Raw genomic sequence first — 15,711 nt, 5'->3', positions numbered from 1 at the left:
ACCAAATAGTTATGGAAAAAGCTAGAATGGCTATACCAAGACCGATCAGTGACAACAAGGATGTTGTTACAACAGCATCTTCACACATTTAATATGGGGTCCGGTACTTCGTTACAAGATCATTTAAATGTGTTTAATAAACTTGTCATGGACTTACAGATTGCAGGAATTAAAAATGAGGAGGAGACGATTGCATGTACTTTGCTATTTTCATTGACTTCAAGATATCGTGATATTGAGAATTCAATGATGTATAGCAAGGAGCCTATCAAGCTTGAGCAAGTGCGGCAAACACTTAACTCTAGTAATGTGCGGAGGCATATTGAAGGAGATAGAGATGACCAGGTAAGTGGGCTCTTTGTGAGAGGCCGGACTAGCCAACAGGGGAAGAGCAAATCAAAGCACAGATCAAAGTCTCGTGTGAACAAGAAGAATAGAGAGTGTTGGGGTTGTGGCAAGAAGGGGCACTTTGAACGAGATTGCCCAATGTTAAAGTCCAAGGAAAAGGCGAGTGCATCTACAGTTGAACAGGTACATGATTTTGATAATGATTATGTACTAACAACATCGTGTAATAATAATAGTAGTTATGGAAACAAATGGGTGTTAGACTCTGCTTGTACTCTGCATATGACGTTCCGAAAAGACTGGTTTAGCAGCTATGAGAAAAGTGGAGGAACCGTAGTAATAGGCAATAATGCAACTTGTGCAATAGTTGGCATTGACTCAGTTCGGGTTCATTGCCATGATGGAGTCGTGAGGACTATTACACAAGTCCATCATGTTCCTGATCTTAAGAAGAATTTGATCTTCCTAAGTACTCTGGATGAATAAGGCTACAGGTACATGAGCGAAGCAGGAACTATAAAGGTGACTAAAGGTTCTTTAGTCATGCTGAAAGGCAAGCTAGAGAACGGACTTTATACATTGGCTGAAAGCACCATTGTTGGCTCTGCAAATGCATCTAAAATGCAGTTATCTAATGATGACAAGGCAAGACTATGACACATGAGACTAGGTCATATGAACGCACGTGGACTGGAGATGTTGAGCAATCGTAACCTTTTGGAAGGTGAGAAAATAAACACACTTGACTTTTGTTAGCACTACGTTCTAGGGAAGCAAAAGAAGGTCAGATTCAGCACTGGCAAACACAAGACAAGAGGAGTGCTAGACTATATCCATTCAGATTTATGGGATCCCTCTAAATTTCCATCGAAGGGCAGAAAGAGGTATCTTCTCACTTTTATTGATGATTTCTCACGAAAGGTTTGGGTGCATTTTTTGAAGGCAAAAAGTTATGCTTTTGAAGCATTTAAAGAGTGGAAGATTTTGGTTGAAAATCAAATAGAGCGAAAAATCAAGTATCTTCGCACAGACAATGGCTTGGAGTTTTGAAATGAAGAGTTCAATAAATTCTGCAAGGTTCATGGGATCTCAAGACATATGACTATCAGGCATACCCCACAACGAAATGGAGTTGCCGAGAGAATGAACAAAACTCTTCTTGAAAAGGCTCATTGTATGCTCCTACAAGCCAAATGTCCAAAATATTTTGGGCTGAAGCAGTTCACACTGCTGCTCATATTGTTAATCGATCTCCAGCATCGGCAATTGACTTTAAGACTCCGAATGAGGTATGGTCAGGTGAACCCTCTAACTATTCATACTTACGAGTATTTGGGTATCCAGCTTATTATCACGTTAATGAAGGAAAGCTTGAACCAAGGGCTAAGAAGGCCATATTCGTAGGGTATGTAGATGGAGTAAAAGAGTACAAACTTTGGTGTTTGTCTTTACTCAAATTTATAGTTAATAGAGATATCACCTTCGATGAATCCTCTATACTTGATCCCCGTAAAGTTTCCGTGGAGTTTTCAGGAAATAAGAACGACAAGTAGGTGGAGCTTCCGATGGAGCTTGCCAAGGAAAAGGAACAAGTGACTCAGGTTAAAGATGAGTCAGAAGATGTAGACCTTGAAGAACTTGCTGTCAAAAAACCATACACAATTGCGAAGGGGAGGGAGAAGAGGCATACACGAGAACCCAAACGCCTTATAGATCAAGAAAAATTGATTGCATATGCGTTCATAGCTACACAAGAAGAGATTAAGGATCTGGAGCCCTCCTCGTATATTGAGCAACTTCTTGCAAGGATGTTGTACAATGGCGGTTAGCCATGACTGAAGATATGGAGTCTCTTCACAAGAATCAAACATGGGTCTTAGTAAAAAGACAAAAGGGGAAGATGACAGTTGGATGCAAGTGGGTCTATCGAAAGAAAGAGGGAATTCCTGAAGTGGAACATGCTAGGTTCAAGGCGAGATTGGTTGCAAAAGGTTTCAGTCAGAAGGAAGGAATTGACTACAATGAGATTTTCTCTCCAGTCGTGAAGCATAGCTCAATTCGCGTGCTACTAACATTGGTTGCCCAATTTGACTTGGAGCTTCAATAGCTTGATGTCAAAACTGCTTTCTTACACAGTGATGTAGAAGAGACAATTTATATGGATCAGCCGGAAGGTTTCCTACCTCGGGGAAAAGAAGATCACGTATGCCAACTAAAGAAGTCTTTGTATGGTTTGAAGCAATACCCTAGACAGTGGTACAAGAGGTTTGACGCATTCATGACTACACATGAATTCTCAAGGAGTGCATTTGATAGCTGTGTGTATCACAAGAAGATGTCTGGTAACTCAATAATTTATTTATTGTTGTATGTTGATGATATGCTTATTGTTGCTAACAACATTACAAAGATAAATGCTTTGAAGAAACTGTTGAGTAAGGAATTTGATATGAAGGATTTAGGAGCTGCAAAAAAAATCCTTGGTATGGAGATTTCAAGAGAATACGGTGTTGTACATCTTTCTCAGAAGAGGTATATTAAAGGGGTTCTTGAGAGATTCAATATGCATACGTGCAAGCCTGTAAGTACACCATTAACTCCTCATTTTAAACTTTCAGAGTTACAAATGCCTCAGTCTGAGGATGAGGTGGAGCATATGTCAAAGATTCCTTATGCTAGTGCAGTTGGTAGCATTATGTATGCTATGGTATGTACACGTCCAAATATTGCTCAATTTGTAAGTGTGGTAAGTAGATACATGTCCAGCCCAGGAAAGAGGCATTGGGAAGTTGTCAAGTGGATATTGAGATATCTCAAAGGAGCTTCTGGTGTTGGTTTTACCTTTCGAAAAAGTGGTGAAGGTATTTCAATTCTCGGTTATGTAGATTCTGACTATGCAGGAGATCTTGACAGAAGAAGGTCCACAACTGGATACAACTTTACCCTCGTTGGCAGTGCCGTTAGTTGGAAGTCGACTCTGCAGTCGATTGTCGCTTTGTCTACAACAGAAGCATAATACATGGCAGCAGCGGAGGCGGTGAAGGAAGTTATCTGGTTGAAAGGTTTAGTAGCAGAATTGAGTTTGGTTAAGCTGGAATCAACTCTTAGATGTGATAGTCAGAGTGCTATTCATCTAATGAAAAATCAGAGATTTCATGAGCGCACAAAACACATTGATGTCAGATCTCATTTTATTCGAGATGTTGCTGAAGAGGAAACTATCAAGGTCGTAAAGGTTATCACAGATGATAATGCTGCAGACATGTTGCTCAAGATAGTCCCGCTCGCTAAGTTTGCACATTGCAAGGACTTGGTGGGGGTGTGTATCAACTGATGCAACTCCGAAGAGAACAGTTGTTAGGTGGATGTGGTATATTCAACAATGGTTTGATTCTTCTTATTTCTTACAACGGGGTTGCTTAGTAAACTTAGAAGTTTTGGCTAGAGTTGTTCACACGAACGCTCGAAACGCAAACCAAGGTGGAGATTGAAAGTGTTGGTTTATATTTAGTCAACAATGGCATACCAATTGGAAGAGTTAGTGGAAAGAGTTGGTGTGGATGCTAGGAGGAAGCTTCCTCCTTTGATGTCACACATGACATCAAGAGGAGGTAGTTTGATGTCACCAATGACATCAAGAGGAGGTTTTTACCTTTATAAATAGATGCACTCCTTCATTTGTAGAAATCATCCCAAAAATAATACAATACATTGTAGTGAGTAGAGAGTTAAGAGAGAAATTCTCTTAAGTGTAATGGGGAACTCTCCCCTTCCTTTGTTAATAATAAAAAGGCAACTGTTCTCTGGTGGACGTAGAACTATTTTGATCCGAACCACGTTGAATCTTGTGTTTTTTCTTTTACGTTACCGCTAACAAATGATATAACGGATCTCGAGCACGGCCGAACTCAGAGGGAATCAAGCTCGAGTGGGATGAATAATCGAGGGTAAAGGAAAGGCGGTTAAAGAAGACAAACGGGGAGCCAAAATATCCGCCATCAGCTGGAAATTACGGTGCAGATCACACTCGATATTGGCTGCGGTTTTATTTTCGTGGGAGATAAGGAAGGAAAAGATTTTTACCTTATTTGACTTGTACTAGGGTTAAATATCCTCTACTATATAAAGAGGAGGACCCCTTCATTTTTTGGTGGACTATTTTTTCATGCATAACAAGGCAATAAAATTTACTTTGACTCTCAGCAATTGTTAAAGTGTTCTTCAGTTGTTCACTCGTTTATTCGGATTCGAGCTCTATCTCGAGGGCTCAATCGTGACCAACCTTTGGCATTTATGCTAAACACAAGGCTTAATTACGACGTCACTTTGGTTTGATTATTTTAACTCATTTCAACTCACCTATTTACTGTCTTTTGATTAGTTGTGTTAAATTAAACCACATATCCTTTAAACTGTTAATTGTTATCCATTTTACAGCTTGTGTGGATGGTAGTTATATATCGATCGTTTCATAATGTATCGTATAATATTGCATTGTATTGTACTGTATCGTTTTGATGTATATAATATTTGGCTAGATTGTATCGTTTGCCGTCATTTCATGATGACATGCACCAATCAATATGAAGAATAACTTGCAATATTATGAAGAAAAAATAAGGTACGAGATAATATTATTATACAGAAATGTAAGGTAAAAGAAAGAATAGAATTATTTAATAATAAAAGATGGCAAGATAAGAGAAAAAAATAAGGAAACGACGCGACCACACCAAAGCGGTCGTTCCATAAAGTGACACTTTTCGTTGTTATGTAACGACAGATTTAGATCATACGATATAATAAATTTTAAGTAACAATCAAAACAAATATTATATTTAAAGCCACAATACGATACGATAGGTAACAACCATCCAAACAAGCGGTTAAGGGGTAAACAAACACCTTTAATATTGTCTAACTATAGCGCTTAGAGAAAGCTCGTATTCCTGCTCCAGATGATAGTTTACCGCTTCATGGAAGTTAAAATGCACTAAATAACTAATATTGGATTATTGATGCCTACCAAATTTACATTATGTTGGCTAGGGAATTATACTGAGATTAGATTCTGTGATGCCTTTGACCAAATGCCACCTTCTCAAGCGTGCAAAATTGGTTTTTATTTGCCAAACACAAAGTGGTCGACAAATTGAGAATTTGAATATAGATGGAACTTTGGGCTGGTCGGTTTTATGTAAGATGATCAACACATTTTATGCCCAACTCCTACGTACTAAATTACGTTTTATCAGAATTTATATTACTTAGTCACCATATTCTAAGCGGGCCAACTATTCGTGCGGCATGCAATATGTATTTAATTTCTTTTAGCTATATATAGTTCATGAAAAATTGAAGAACACGAAACACCTTGTTAATTTATCTACTACTGAAGTATTGAGATCTTGATCAACGTTTGACACCTCATTTGAGATTTTTTTTATTGAATTTTCAGACTCGAGCATTCCGACATAGTACCATCGACATATATGTGTCGAATCAGTGACTAGAAATTTATCACGATTTTGAAATGCATGTTATTTTTTGCTAAAAGTTAAATACGCTTTAAATAAAGAAATTAAAGGTATGCTTCATTTAAGTGTGTATGTGGGGAGGGAAGGGAGGACCTTTAGTTACCTAAGAATAAAAGTTTGATCAGTTTCCCACGCAATTTGAACGATTTGATATTGCATCTTTTGATCTCAATCTCTCAATTGTTTAATCCTTCTTTTAATTATATGAAATCATCAAAATCGTAAGGCAAGCAATGTGTACACATGGCATTATTATTGTACTACTAAGATTAAAGCAAGAAATTTCAAAGTGGCAACACAACCTTAGCTTTATGGTAAAATATAATCAACCTTTGATTTAGATTATCAAACGGTACATTCAACACGATCCCCAAAAGAAAAATTATAAAGCAAGAGGGGAAGATGATATGAAATTACATCAATTGGTTCAATCATTGAGAAAAGCTTAATCCATGCATGACATATGAGAGAACAGTGTCCACAAAACCTTAAAGTTTAGTCCGTTCTTGTCTAAAGAAAATGTATCTCATCCAAGAGAAAAAAGAGAAAAAGGGAAAAAATGGAAAAGTTTGCTGTTTAATAACACAGAGCACCAAAAGAACAACAACTTATCGAGCCAAACGAAATAAAAAGAAGGCCTAATACTCTGATAAAAGTAGTTAAAAATAAAAAATTTAAAATTTTGTACGGTTTGTTTAGTGGTTGTGGGCTGGCATCAATTAAGCCTAATTCACGTAAATAGAAGCATGATATGATAACCATGTAACAAGCATGCAATTTACAAATTTAAGAAACAAAGTTGGTTCCATATATTTATTTACTTACGTAACACACTATATACAGATAAATGACAACCCACCAGGACAAGATAAAGTCTAGTAAAGCGAAGCATATCCTGCTTTTCATCAGCCATTGCAGCAAATTGATCTTCTCATGAAATAGAGCCACAACTCCATGTCCCAAACTCTATTATTGATGCCAAATGGCAACCATTAATTGGTCCCTCAATCATTTCTGGTTTTGTTTTTTTTGCCGATGAAGAGTTCATTTTGTAGAGAAATACATTAAAATCAAACCCCTCCAAAAAATTAAAGCATGAGTTGTAAGCCTTAGTGCCCCTAAGGATTGGGTAATGACATAATAAAAGAGAGTATTGGGACCCTTGAAATTGATATTGCCCATTGCACCTCTTCAGAGTGCTCTTTTGCTAATTTTTAAATAAAATATTTGTTCAAATTAACAATAGAGAACCAAAGATCTTTTACTGTAGCACCTACTTTCCCACCCCTTGCCCTATATAAATACATCAACCGAGGCTTTCTCATTTCACTGTCAAGTAAAACTTGCTAGTCTTTTGCAACTCTTAGCACCTCTTTGTAAGCGAGCAATTGAGAGAGTGCTATACATTTGAAATTCTTTGGTTAGAAATACAAAAAAGAGAATATGGCTGGTTTTTCTACAGATCACTGGGCTTTTGCTTTTGGTGTCCTTGGTAAATATAGCCTCTTTTTCCTTCTTGCTTCTTCTTGTGACGGACATATTGTTTTTTCTTACTTCTGATCATTTTCACAGTTCAAATAATTCGTCATAGTATTCTTCAAGAGAAGAATATTAGTGAACCCAGTGCACATGTAATGTATAGTAATAATGAATCATATTATCGGTCCTTTCGTAAATATGAGCACATCCACAAGTAGTGAATGTGATAGTCACTAAGTCGTAGTAGCATATTCTTTTAGTTATTTACGTAGCGATTGTTTAAGCAAGTATAGTAATTTACATGCACCTTTCTCCTAAATCATTTCCTTAATTTGTGAAATATGGTCAGAAATTTGTATTTTAAACTCATCGTGTTTTTCTTTTTTCCTTTTGAAACTTGCAGGTAACATCGTCTCCTTCATTGTATTCCTTTCTCCAATGTGAGTTTCCACTTGCTTTCTTTTTTATTTTAATATGGTAACTTTTTTTTGGCTTTTAATTTAACACTATATTTTCACATTTTGTCAGGCCCACGTTTTACAAAATTTACAAGAAGAAATCAGCTGAAGGTTATCAATCAATTCCATACGTGATTGCTCTATTCAGTTCCATGCTTTGGATATACTATGCATTTCTCAAGACCAACACTACCCTTCTCATCACTATAAACTCCTTTGGGGTCTTCATTGAAACTATCTACGTTGGTTTCTATCTGTTCTACGCACCAAAGAAAGCCAGGGTAAATTTTTCAGCGAATCAAGTACAGTTTTTCTTTTTCTCTTTTATGGAGTTTTTGTATAAGTTTAATCCTCACAATTTATTTGATGCAGGTCCAAACTGTGAAGATGCTCCTATTGTCAGTGGTGGGTGGCTTTGGTGCTATAGTTCTCGTTACCCAATTTCTATTCAAAGGTGCAGTTCGAGGGCAAGTAGTTGGATGGATTTGCCTTGTATTTTCCTTATGTGTGTTCGTAGCACCCTTAGGCATTGTGGTGAGCTTTTACATACAAATATTTCAAACATGGTCGTCTTCTATAAAAAAAATTTCATCCGTGAAGAATATAATGCTGATAATTTTTCTCATTTTATGCAGAGAAAAGTAATAAAAACAAAGAGTGTGGAATACATGCCATTACTCCTATCAGTGTTTCTCACGTTAAGTGCAGTGATGTGGTTCTTCTATGGTCTTCTACTTAAGGACATCAACATAGCTGTAAGTTCTTCAATTGCATGTATCCATGTACGTAAAATTTCTTTCATCTTATCAATGTAAGTCTAATTACGTTATCTTTTGTAGGCTCCAAACGTATTGGGATTCATCTTTGGTATTCTCCAAATAGTTCTCTACGTAATATACAGCAAAAAAGAGAACGCAATCCTAAAGGAGCAGAAACTTCCAGAGATACAAAAGCAAGCAGTCATTTTGTTGGACGAGAACATGAACAACAACAAGAAGCTTCCAGAACTAACACAAGAACAGATTATTGACATTGTGAAACTTGGTTTAATGGTTTGCTCAGATAAAGCTCACGTAGCGTCGTGTCCACATGATAATACATGTGCAGCCAAAGCTCATGAGAACACGCCGCCCAAGCTACAAACTGTGGAAGCTGCTTAACTGTGGAAGCTGCTTAAGACAAATTAGAACTTCGAGTTTGGAATTGGCATTGATTTCAGTGCACTATTGCACAAATTCTTGCCATTCCTTTGTTTTACTCTTTCCTAATCCTAAAGTGTGTTTATACACAAGTTTATTAGTTAGATCTTCATTAGCTCATGTTTCACCTTAGCTTTTTCTTGTACTCAGATAGATAAAAATGGGTGTTGATACATAGAGAGGCTAGCTGTGTGTTGGATTTTCTTTTGTAGCAATAAAAGCAACTTTTTCTCCAAAGTTCATTGAGTTAAATTTTCTATTTTGATTTATAAAATAGTTAGCCTTTCCTACGGCTAACTATTCTACTAGTGTATGGCTTCCATGCAAGATGTGTGAAAGTATATATGCAACGAACAGAACTCATTTCAACTAAAGTAATCTCAAGCAGCAAGCCTTAGAGCACAAGAAGTTATCTTTTGGTTTGAAGTTCCCACCGCAAAACATATTCGCTTGTAAATTGGTCCATAAAAATATGATGCGACTAACTTGTTCAATTCAAGTATGACAGGTTGAGTAGAGCATATTTTCGTTAGCCGGACAACTTTAACATAACTCAATTCAGTCTATCTAGAAGTTTGGCCAATTTGTGCGACCTATATACATAATCCAAATTGATCAATAAGAAAAATTGTCAAAACAAAAAATAATAGTGTCTTTTAGATCTGGTTGGCTTGATATAAATAAAAGAAGAGTCTTTTTTTTTTTAATTTCATCAAATAATGAAAGAACAACTAAATAAATTAAGAATGATACTCCCTCTGTTCCAGTTTATGTGAATCTATTTCCTTTTTGGTCCGTTCCAAAAAGAATAAATCCTTTCTAAATTTGGCAACAATTTAGCTTAAAGTTATAATTCTACCCTTAATGAGAAGCTTTACAACCACATAAATACTCTGGGGCCCTATTTGACTTTTTTAAGACCACAAATTTCAAAAGTCTTCATTTTTTCTTAAACTTCATGCTCAATCAAATAGATTCACATAAATTGGAACGGAGAGAGTATTTAATTAGTTTTGATGGTTGATAATAGCCCATTATTTAGCCCAAATTGACATGCTCGGCATCTTGGCCCAAGCAAAATTTGAAGACCCAACCCAGTTATCGATTCAAATGCAATCTCCTGGACACTAATATATGGAGAAAATTGTTAAATCAACCACTACATTGGAATAGGATTATTATAGCATGTTTGGCCAAGCTGCAAAATTCAGCTTATTTTGAGAAGAGCTTTTTCCCAAAAACATTTTTTTCAAAAGTACTTTTGGTAAGAAGTAGTTTGTGTTTGGCTAATTTATTTGAAAAGCACTTCTGAGTAGCAGTGTTTGGCCAAGCTTTTAAAAATTACTTCTAAGTGTATTTTTCTCAAAAGTGTTTCAAAAAAGTGCTTTTGAAGAGAAGCTACTTTTTTCTGCTTCTCCAAAATTGCTTATGCTTCTACTCAAATGCACTTTTTTTCCTCTAAAAGCTTGGCCAAATACTTCAACTTTGAAAAAAAGTGTTTTTGACTTGGAGAAGCTTGGCCAAACAGGCTATTAGAAGGTATATGCTTAAAAACTTTTATGGGCGTCTTTTTTGATCGCTTCCATTTAACTTGTACTCACTTTTAATAAAATTTATTAGCATCCAATATTTAGGTAACTTCATATACACTTTCTTCTCTGGTGCTGCTGCTTCTTTTCTCTTCTTTTGCTTCTTCTCTGGTGCTGGGTTGTTTCCTTCTTCTTTTTTTGCCATTGCTTCTTTGCTACTTCTTCATGAACCTCTAGAGAGATAGAAAAATGTTAGTGTATTGGTGGAAAAAGGCACGGCACATGGACTGTCATCAAGGTGACAAGGCAAGACACGTGGACCATCAATATTGAAACAGGTGGAATTCTTAATTAGACGAGTTAAAGAATTCGAGAAAGCACGGGAGGAACACCCCTGGGTTTACTCTAAGAGAGGAACCAGATCTGAGAGCTGTAAAAGAAAAAATAGGAGCGGAATGGATAAAGACCATTAAGGAGAGAAGATGCACGGACTTATCATAAATAAGGAAGGCAAATCGACATTAATCACAGTTATGGGAAATCTTCAGCCATAAATACTTTCGTTACAATTATATATGATAACGGGTAATCAAGGCAATTAATGTCATTAACAAGCTCGAATTAAGTAAGAAAACCGTTATAATTGTGTACTTCTATATAAGGACTTCGTCCTCATTTGTAATGGCATCTGGTTATTATTAAATTATATGCAATCATTCTTTACTTTATTCATAAGGTTCTAACCGCAATTCTGGAGTTATTATCAATCTACACCGTATTTTCTTTCATTGCCAATTATTTTCATTATTTGTTTTATTCTTCAAATTATTGAGAAAGTGAAGTAAATCTTGATTATCAGTAACCGGATTTCCTCTTGATATTTACTTTGACCAAGAAATTTATTTTTGGGTAAATAGTTAGATTTGATCTTGAAGTTACATTAAAAAGTTACAAGAACTTCAGATCTCGATTCTGAAGTTGCATTTAAGAACTTTAGATCCTGATTCTGAAGTTGCATTTAAAACATTGAAGAACTTCAGATCACAATTCTGAAATTACATTGAAGAGGTAGAAGAACTTCAGATCCGATTCTGAAGTTGCATTGAGGAGAAGAGTTTCGGATCCGATTCTGAAAATTAAATTTGTAAAATCTGAAATGATAAAATGCGAATTCTGATACGTATTCCGGAATGGGTAAATTTTGCAAATTTTTATGCCATACGACTCTGACTTCAATGATAACCCAAAAATCGGTATATCTGCACTTCCTTCGGTATATGCTCATGTTAAGGAGTACAGAAAATACTTGTAAAAGGGAATTACCTGCATATATTTCCAATGTAACGTGTAAACAAATTAGCACATCATTTCAAATTTAGATAAATGAGGAGGTAATATTTTGATTTCCTACAATATACACATGTATTTAACGTTTTGATATTGTAGTAGTAATAAACAATTAGTGATGTACGATTGTACGCCAAACCCCTCACTACCTGGTGGATTCTAATGTAATAAAGAAGTTGGGCAAATGATGAGCTTATCATTGACAGAGGCCCACAACCAAATTAGGCACTTACAGACCAACTTTCTCACCCCCCCCCCCTACCCAAAAAAATAAAATAAAATAAAAGATAGTGTGTAAATAATTAGTGATAGCTACTGTCACACCTCCTTTTTGCGCGCCCGCCCCAAGGGGTGGAACGCGCGAGGGGAGTTTTTCCAATTTAAGTGACAATATTCGAAATGAGATTATTTATTTAATTCAGAGTCGCCACTTGGGAAAGGTTTGGCTTTTGGTGTCCCAAGTCACCGGTTTATCTTGAATCCCAAATCGAGGAAATTTTCGACTTTTCCAAATGAAGTCTGCGAACCAGAAATTCTAAGTAAGGAATTCTGTTGACCCGAGGGAAGGTATTAGGCACCCTCGAATCCCGTGGTTCTAGCACGGTCGCTTAAATCGTTATAATGGCTAAATATCTGATTTAAATACATGTTATGACTTACGTGCTTTTATCAAGTTTAAACCGCTTTTATTATTATCTTTTATTTTTTATAGAATTGCAACGTCGTGAAAATGCATCTCGAACCACGTCACAATCAAAACACCCGTGGTCGTTGACACATTTTGACTCCGTTGAGATTTGGATTTGGGTCACATCAATGCGCACCCAAATTTAAGACTATAATTTAATTGAGCCGCGCCTAAAGAGTTTTAACACATTCTTATTTTTGGAGAAAGGCCATGAAATTTGCTAAACAGCCTGTCCCGAATTCTAAATATTTATTATGGTTAGTTATTGAGGGCCCCGCAATTTGCATTCTTACTCGGCGAGGCTCGTCTCATTATTTTAGAAAGGATATCCTGAAGCGACTACATTTCTATTACGTTTGTCTCTAAAAATAAAAGAGAAAACACCAAAATTATTTGTTTAAGCAACTAACATACTAAATTTCTACTATATACGACGAATCCGAATTTTTGCTTGATTGCCTAATTGGTTATTTATGGGGTGAGAATTATTTCATGCCTCGTCTTTAAGGAGTGAATAAATTCTGTTAATTTGATAGGAGGGATTGCAAGCAACAGATAACTCATACTGAATTTACATTAAGCAAACCTTAAGTTTGAACTTTGTAATTAACTCATTTAGGCTTGATAAATAGAATCGGCTACTTATAAAAAATAAAAGAAATAAATAAAAAAAACTGTTAATTGGATTCGAGAATGCCTATTAGTTTTCCTCGAAAGTCCTCGCGTTATTCTGAAACGATGAATCTATATTGAAGCCCATATCGAAACTATGTGGAAACAAGTAGTCTAACAAAAGGGTTGACATACATTATTACCCTGTTAACGTAACGCTACATGAGAATTAGTTTGGGGTACACTTATCTTGAAGTCAAATGGAAACGAATGTAGCAGATTCGATAGTTCAGAGATCTAGGCAAAAATACATACATATGCTTGCTATGATTCTATGTTATGATATCATAACTGAAACAAAACTAACGGTTGCATGCTTTAAAACACATCTGATCTATCAAGCCAATGCTATCTAATTGTTCATCTCAACTTAGAATATATGTTAATTTATACAGAGTGTTTGCAGTTTGCAGTTAAGCAAATACAGGCCAAACTAACATTCAACTTATTTTTGAACACCAGCATTGTAACATAAACAGATATTCATTTCTTTATTTCTTCTTCAACTTCAAACTTTCAACAACACATGGTTTCAGAAGTTGTGTACCTGGAAATATTTGACAATTGCAGAAAAGGGAAGTCAGCAGAGTAACAATGGCAACAAGTGCAGCAGCAGTAACAGCAGGTAACCAAAAATCCCAATGCAAGATGCAGTTATAGCCGATGGGAAGAGGCAGCAAAAATGACAGCAACAAGTAGGGGAGTGGACTCAGAATTCAAACGATCCAATTCTAAGAGAAAGCAAACCAATACGAACCAAACAACAGAAACCTAGCTGATACTTGAGAGGAAATCAACACTTATTTGAACAGGTTAAACAAACTGGGAATCGAACAAACAACAGGAAGAAGAAAATAGTTTCTGCTTTCTGTATATCCCTCTCTCTATCTCCTTTCTTTCCAAAATCCAAATGTCAGTCTTCAGTTTTGAAATTATACTGAAGTTATCAAAAGAAATCTTTTCCAGTTCTCTCTGTCTGTCTGTGTGTGTTTAATATGTATGTATTTCAACTCTCTCCTCTCAATTCTCTATCTGATGTTTTCTATCTTTTTTAACCATTCCCTTTGTCTCTCTGTCTATCCGATCTCCTCTTTTCTGTGTATATTCCCCCCTTTTTATAAGCCTTAAACTTAGCCCTTTAACAGCCTGTTTAGATCAAAAGAATACCCTCCCATGTGCTGTCCTCTTTTCAGTTCCACTTAGCCATTTAAGTATTAAACCCCCCATGACATTCCCTTGCAGACTTCACTTTAGTAAGGTTTATTATTTTTTGAAACTAAAGCAAAGTATGGGCAGCAGAATATATCTGACAACATATGCTGTCAAAACATTTTTAAATCAAAAGCCCTTTATGCAGGAACCAGGCTGTGCACAAATGCACCTGTGGTGCACAAATGCACATGCTGTGCACAAGTGCACATGCCCTCCAATTCAGAACTTTAATCAAAACATGCCCTTTACAAAACACTATAAGTATACAAACTTAGTTCCTAATTGATTCAAACAAATGCTTAGCAGAAGTAAGTCGATTTGTTATTGTTCAGATAGTTAAAACTAATTGACGACATATGTCGACTCGACTATATTAATCATAACAGGTACAATCGTAGCAAAAATCAGACATTTAAAAGCATCAAGCACATGATTTGAATTGTACTGACTAAGCAGAATTACACTCGAGGAATCAGTTCAAATTTGAAGCTTAATTATTCGCACAGTACATACACATATACACATTATCAATAACAAGTAGAAGAAAGAAACAATCAAACACAAAGGCTCGGGCAAGGTGGACAGGATACAGTTAATAAAACTCAAAACAAAAGATTTCACCAAACATGAACAACTTTTAGAACAATCACACGGATTAAAACAAATAAAGAAAAGAAAACAAACTCACCTTAAAACCCGGAAGATCAAAAAAAATCTGAACTTGGATTCGAACAGACCTTCTTAAAGCTGAACGGACTTTAATCGAAGTGTTTCTCAGATGAGAAACACTTCGATTAAGGTCCATTAGACCTTAATCTCTTTGGCTTGAACAGACACGGAACATGCACGGGGAAAACTAGGGTTCAAAAATTAGATCTGGGATTCGTGTTTCCCTGGTTAGATTCGAACCAAACCAAGCATGGTTTGGTCACGAGGGGGGTCTGGGGACTGTCTGGTGTGAAGTTGAGGTCTATTGGTGTAAATCGGGTTCCGACTCGAATCTTCAAATAAAGATTCAAGAATGTGGGAAGGGATTTGAACTACATGGTTAACAGATCCGTGTTCCGGACGGCAAGGGGGTTCTATGGTGTTAAGGACGGGGTCACCGGCGTTCGTGCCGCCGGTTTTTATGGTGAAGGATACAGGGGCAGCTCTAAGGTTTGGGGCTCTGGTGAAGACGACGAAGGCTGGGGTTCGGATAGGGGGGGCAGGGTAAGGTTACAAGCTTATATAGTTAGTGGG

General features: G+C 36.4%; 1 protein-coding gene across 1 annotated transcript; it reads left to right on the top strand.

Annotated features, from left to right (window-relative positions):
• The first annotated feature begins 7,207 nt into the window (after nt 1-7,207).
• Nucleotides 7,208-9,258, top strand: LOC107812325 (bidirectional sugar transporter SWEET10). The gene is made up of 6 exons (XM_016637386.1): nt 7,208-7,377; nt 7,768-7,804; nt 7,893-8,103; nt 8,195-8,356; nt 8,458-8,577; nt 8,662-9,258. Exons 1-6 carry the CDS (start codon nt 7,329-7,331, stop codon nt 8,980-8,982), a joined length of 900 nt encoding a protein of 299 aa, XP_016492872.1. The 5' UTR covers nt 7,208-7,328; the 3' UTR covers nt 8,983-9,258.
• The last annotated feature ends 6,453 nt before the right edge of the window (nt 9,259-15,711 follow it).

This window comes from Nicotiana tabacum, chromosome 6, assembly GCF_000715075.1.
Source record: "Nicotiana tabacum cultivar K326 chromosome 6, ASM71507v2, whole genome shotgun sequence".
NCBI lineage: Eukaryota > Viridiplantae > Streptophyta > Magnoliopsida > Solanales > Solanaceae > Nicotiana > Nicotiana tabacum.
Note: the sequence above shows the minus strand (reverse complement) of the source record. Positions and strands in the feature narration are given on the sequence as shown.